This window comes from Lipophrys pholis (assembly GCF_963383615.2).
Source record: "Lipophrys pholis genome assembly, chromosome: 1".
In the NCBI taxonomy this organism is placed as follows: Eukaryota; Metazoa; Chordata; class Actinopteri; order Blenniiformes; family Blenniidae; genus Lipophrys; species Lipophrys pholis.
The window spans coordinates 31,871,895-31,878,009 of record NC_137635.1 but is presented as its reverse complement, the minus strand read 5'-3'; the positions used below and the strand labels follow the sequence as shown (position 1 = coordinate 31,878,009).

The 6,115-nt window shown below is 41.7% G+C and overlaps 1 protein-coding gene across 2 annotated transcripts; it reads left to right on the top strand.

Moving 5' to 3' along the window:
• The first annotated feature begins 766 nt into the window (after positions 1 to 766).
• On the top strand, positions 767 to 5,969 carry armc6 (armadillo repeat containing 6). Of its 2 annotated transcripts, none has more exons than XM_080478608.1 (8): positions 767 to 931; positions 1,040 to 1,181; positions 1,961 to 2,046; positions 2,162 to 2,732; positions 3,951 to 4,096; positions 4,194 to 4,325; positions 4,654 to 4,791; positions 4,901 to 5,969. In XM_080478608.1, exons 2-8 carry the CDS (start codon positions 1,061 to 1,063, stop codon positions 5,111 to 5,113), a joined length of 1,407 nt encoding a protein of 468 aa, XP_080334734.1. In that variant the 5' UTR covers positions 767 to 931; positions 1,040 to 1,060; the 3' UTR covers positions 5,114 to 5,969. The 2 variants fall into 2 exon arrangements, with proteins under 2 accessions (XP_080334734.1, XP_080334735.1); XM_080478609.1 differs by having other exon boundaries at positions 818 to 850; positions 4,901 to 5,481.
• The last annotated feature ends 146 nt before the right edge of the window (positions 5,970 to 6,115 follow it).

Below are 6,115 nucleotides of genomic sequence, written 5' to 3'. Positions count from 1 at the left end.
CAATCAAAAGGCAAACCTGTAATTCAATAATAATAATAATAATTTGTTCGGAAACGGTCAGCCGAATCGTTAACAAAAGTCATATCAAAATATTGCCAAATATTCCACACGTTTGTTTTTTGTTGTTGTTGTTTTTTCCATAAAGACAATCGTTATTTCAATGAATTGATGGCACGTTTCAGTAATTATTTAATGTTCTATTTCTTAATTAAACTTTGCCACTTTTAGTCCTCCACAAATATAATACCAACCACACCTGTATAGTTTAATGTAAAAAAAATAAAAAAAAATAAAAAATATTCTCCAATAAACAGTCACATCAAAAGTGTCTCTACTTTTTTTGTAATGAAAATCGGGGTTTATCAAATATAGTCATCAGGTTGATAGACTAAAAATAAGGGGAGCCTTTGGTGGTGTGGAACCTTTTCTTTACTGTCTAGTATTCATCGGACTAAATATAAGTGAAGGACATGGAGGATTCTGCTATTCACGTAGAGTAACAACGTAGACCGACTCCTCGCTCACACATTTACAAACCCTACGATGGCTACGCCATGACCCACTCTACACTGCATTTCTCTTTTTTCGTCTCAACAACTTCAATAAAAACATATATGTAATGAGTCAGATCAAAAAGAAAATATATCAGGGGGTGAAATAATACTATGAAAGCGTTTCATCATTTTGAGCTGCTTTTGGATTGGTTGAATTTGGCCAATCTGATGCCGAGAGAGGCGGGTCCTTGCGTCGCCATAGTAGGATTCGTACGTAACGATAGCAGACCACGCAACGTGCGTAAGCGTGGTGCACTGCCTTCATTACACCGGGAGCAGGCTGGCACTGGGCGGAGGTAACAAAAAAAAAAACACGATATCACTGGATTTGCTCTTAAAATCAGGAAAGTGTTAGAAACAAGCATCCCGAACGAGAGGTCAGTTGAACTGTGATTGATGTGAGACAGCCAGAGCAACGCGAGCAGGACAATGGTAGTATGACGTGTGTGAACCTGAGTGCTGATGTTCCTCCTGTTTCTTCTCAGAGAGGAGGATAACCGGACGAAATGGCCATACGGAGGATCACACAGGAGACCTTTGATGCAGCTGTCAGAGAAAACAGGGAGGAGTTCGAGATGGAGCCCGACGAGGCTTTAAAGGATGCCGTGGAGCAGTTTGAGTCCCAGGGTAAGTGAAATATTAGACCTTCTTCTGAATGTTCGCGTCTTAAACATGGAAACCTCTGACTTTGACCAGGGCTCTTTAATACACAGTAAAATGGTCTCAAATAATTTACACTCTGACTTAAAGTGTATTTATCTTCTTTGCCATTTTTTGCTTCGTATCATCCCTTCCATCCTACTTTCTTTATTCTTCCTTCTTCCTCTTTGTATCTTCTTTATCTATTTATCCTCCTTGTCCTCCTGCTCTTTCACCTCCTTCATCTTCTGCTTCCTATCTCTTTCCCTTGTCATCTCAATTGACATCTTTCTTTTTCTGCTCCTCTTTTCTAGATTCTATTCTTTCCCTCTTTCTTCTGTACTTCTCTCCAATCCACCTCCTTTCCCATTTTCTCTTTCCTAATCCCCTACTTTTGTTACACTTTTTTCTTCTTTTCCCATTCGTCATCTTCCTGACTGTTCATCTCCTCTTTTTGTACCTTCTGCTACTTCTACTTTTTTTCCTCCTACTTCTTACATCGTCCTTCATATTCCTCCTTTTTCTCTTGGTCGTTTTCCATCTTCTTTTCCTGCTTCATCTTGATCTCCATCTTCTCCTCATTCTTGTCCTCCTCTTTCCCTCCCCCGTGTCCTCCACCTGTTTCTTCTCCCCATTCTCTGTATCCTGCTCACTGTACACATCAATGATCTTTATAAAATGCCCTTAATGGATCAGCACCGGGGGAAGTCTTCACCTCCTGCTTTCCTGATTCATGTCATGTGGACCTTGATCATGTGAATCTGCAGGTGTGGACCTCAGCTGTATTGTAAAAGCTGTCCCCGCTGCGGCGTCTGCTGACACTCAAGAAGAGCAAACACACCAGGTCTTACTGGTGAGTTTCTAAATATTCAGATGAAGGGTGGTGGGATTTTTTATTTTCTTTATTCTCAAAGTGTCTGATGTAAAAAAAAAGTTTTCCTCTGTTGTCATGGATTCTCTGCTGGCAGGCTTTGGATTCCCTCCGACTGGGGAAGGACTCTGCCGGTGAAACTGAAGTGACGGCGCACATGAAGTGTTTCACTGAACAGTGCTCCCTTGGATTTGCTCAGAGGTACCTGGCCGCCCAAAAAGACGCCTACCCGCTCATCCTGTCGTTCTGCAGAAAAAGTGTAGAGCAGCAGGAAGCCCTGCTGGTGGCGCTGTCTGCACTGGCCTCTCTGACCGATGGCCAGCCGGACTTACTGGACGCGGAGGGCCAGCAGTTGCTTCTGGACGTTCTGCAGAAGTACCGGGAGGATCGGTCGGTGACGTGTGTGGCTGTCCGCACTGTGCGTCACTGCTGCCTAAAGCACGAACAGAACAGGCAGGACCTGGTGAAAGGCGGCGTCCTGCCTCTGCTGACCGCCGCCGCCACGCGGCACAGCGGATGTGCAGAGCTGGTCAAAGAGGTGTCTGCAGCTCTCAGGGTCATGACCTTTGATGATGACATCCGAGTTATGTTCGGGCAAGCTCACGAACACGCCAAGATGATTGTTCTGGAGCACAACGGACTGAAGATTTTAATTCAAGCTGCTAAAGGTACGACCAGCAGATTACTGTGTTTAACTTCAAGTCCCATGTTACACATGTTAAAATGTTGCAAACACTTTTATTTTTTAGTGCAGCTTGCAAGTCCAGTTTTTAACTCATGACGACAAGTTATGTAGGTATAAACATCCTTTACAGCATGACACGATTACCCAGAGAAGGCAACGTTTGATCACCAATGGCAAACTCGTACCAATTTGGTATATAAAGTCGTCAAACTATCCTCAGACAGTTTTTCTATGAATTACATTTTGCAATCAGGCTGCATGTAGGTACTTTCATATGATCATATCTGTCCCTCATTGGGGATTAAAGTTTGGAGGGCTGTAACCGTCCTGTGAGAGTGTTTAGTCTGGCCCGTGGGGTGACCAAGCAAAGTATAAAATATCTGCAATTTAAGGACTAAAACAACTTGCTCTTGAGGACTCACACAGTGTATTCAAGCCACAACACTGCTTTCCTATGACAAACAACACACCCCTAATCTATATTGCAATTATATTTCATACAATAACTTAAACTTCATTTCTTTCCATTGGTTGCTGTTCATTTTCTGACCGTAACTAACATTTGTTACAGACATTTAACATTGACGGTGTGCTTCTCAAACATGGCTAAACAGTAACTTTTACCACACTGCAAAAGAATCTGACCATTATGGGATAATATGACCTTTAAAAAAATTTTTTTTACCCACAATCAAACAAGCATTACAATTTTTTCCCCTCAATATGTAGACGTCTTTGTCCATACATACCTTATACATGATTCATTTCCTTCTGACATCTGTGCTTTTATTCTATTTCAGTTTAATTGTAAATGAGCCAAAGAAAAAGAAGAGATGAACTGAAACACTCAGCTAAAGCTCAGACCGTGACAAGAGAAGACCACATCGTTAGAAATTAAAATCACCACGCACTCCTAATAAAATCAGATAATGAACCTTGTAAGGCAGAATCTTTCACCTGGACGTGATGATATCACTACAATAATTAAATGCACTGTGACAATAATGTGATGATCGAAAAAGCCCAGTGTATTATTTTGAAATGAAATGAAATTTGTCGCCCCTTTGCGTCACATTTGTTGTCTTCTGTCCTTTTGTATATCACAGCATAGTATTGTATAGATACTGGGGTTCCTCGTCTATTGTTGTAGCTGCAGACACATTTCATGCCCACAATGCTTTTATGTTTTTGTTACTTCCAGCTCACAATGACGGCACTTCAGTCCTGAGTGAAATCTGTGCCACTTTGTCCCGTCTGGCTGTGAGGAACGAGTTTTGTCAGGACATCTGTGACCTCGGAGGACTGAAGCTCATGATGACGCTGCTCGCCAACAGCTATGAGTCAGCGGTAATGTTGCCCAGAACAAAATACAACCTGGGCTTTGTGCTGCAGACCGGTTTACGCGTCCACTCACTTCTCAGACGGCCTGTCTTTCTCCCTGCAGGAGTTGGTCCGACAGGTTCTCAGCGCCATACGAGCTGTAGCAGGAAACGACGACGTGAAAGACGCCGTTGTTAACTCTGGTGGCGTCCAGCTGGTCGTCATCGCCATGAACCGACACATCAGTAATCCTGCTGTGAGACGACCGTCCAACTCTACTAAACAGTCAATGAGTTATTCTTTATGACACACAGATGCAACTAATTACGAATTCTTCAGCTTCTCCTGTTAATGCTGAAAAGGACAGCGTGTGTCTATTTGTGTGGTTGGCTTTATCCAATACTACAATTATAGGTCCTTTCATACATACATACAGTTACTCCATTAGATAAAAATGTTCCAGTACATTTACAGAGATCATCCATGTCATCTTTATTTTAACTTTCCTCACAGGTGGAATACATATTTATACACGGGTATACTTGTTCCTATTTTGCTGAGAAAGTGTTCATGTTGTGCTTCAGGTGTGCGAGCAGGGCTGCGCGTGCCTCTCGGTTCTCGCTTTACGTAAACCCAACAACTGTAAGGTCATCATGGAGAACGGTGGCGCCTCAGCTGCTGTCCAGGCTATGAAGACGCACACCAATGCTGTCAATGTACAGGTAAAAAAACAAAAACAAAAAGTTATTCAAAAAAATAGTGGGTACACTTGAGAAAGTGTACTCGTGATGGTGTTCCAGGTGTTTACTTGTTTTGGTTTCTTCTAAACAGAAACAAGCATGCATGCTGTTGAGAAACCTGGTTTCACGTATGTCTAACTACTGCAAACCAATCTTGGAGTTGGGAGTGGAGGCTCTGATCGTCCAGGCGCTGCAGAACCATCAGGACTGTGGCGACGTCGGGAAAGCGACCCTCAGAGACTTGGGATGTCAGGTGGAGCTCCGGGAGCTGTGGACTGGAAAACACGGCAGCCTGACCAACTGAAACGGGAGCGGAGCAGATAATGGCTGTGATGCTGGTTTACTCCAGATACGGCCAAATATTTAAGCAGATGTACCTACGTAGACGAGGGTTATATACACAATGCCTTTTAAAGGTTTAACGGAGTTTTTCATGACATTTGAAACATGGATTTATGTGTTTTGTGGCGTTGTTGCGTATGAATGTGCTTCCTTATGTAATTTGTTGAACGGCACTGAACTATGCAGGTTTCATTCCCATGCTGGCAGAGCCACACTTAATCATGTATGAATGCCTGACACTTGTTCATCGTTTTCTTTGTACAGTCAATGTTGGGATTGCACTGTTTATTTTGCATGACCATAAAACTCACCTCCATTTTTTAATCTGTTTGTATGTGTAAGAGCAGTATATGTTTTTTCACCAAACACTCACTAGAGATCCCGAGGCTGAAGATAGTGTGGGGAAATTGACTTTTAATGTAGTTGATGGACAAGAAATTTAAATGACAACATACTATGCTAAAGCTGCTGTTACTACTATTACTACATAAAATAAAGGCCCTAAATTTAAACTTTAATTCATTAGTGACCCCAAACCTAAAAAAAATTATCCCCCAAAAAACAATCTCCAACTAGAATTAAAAATAGAGACCCAAAACCAACACAAACTGTAATTAGATATCTATAAACAGACTCAAAACAACTTTAAACTGACACCCTAACTATAAAATGACACAAGTCGAGTGTAATTTGCTGCACAAAAACAAACTGGACAGAAAACATCAACAAACATACCCCAGATAACAGCCCACCGCCTCAACAATCTAGAAACTAACACAGAACAAAAATAAGCTGACACTAAATGACTGCAAACCGACAAAACAGCTATAAACTGACAAATAACTATAACTTGGCATAACTATAATTCACAGAAAGTTACTATGAGACATAGAATAACACAACTCATCTTGGCACAAAAAAAACACAAACATAAAACATTGAAAAACTGACCTGAAATAACTAT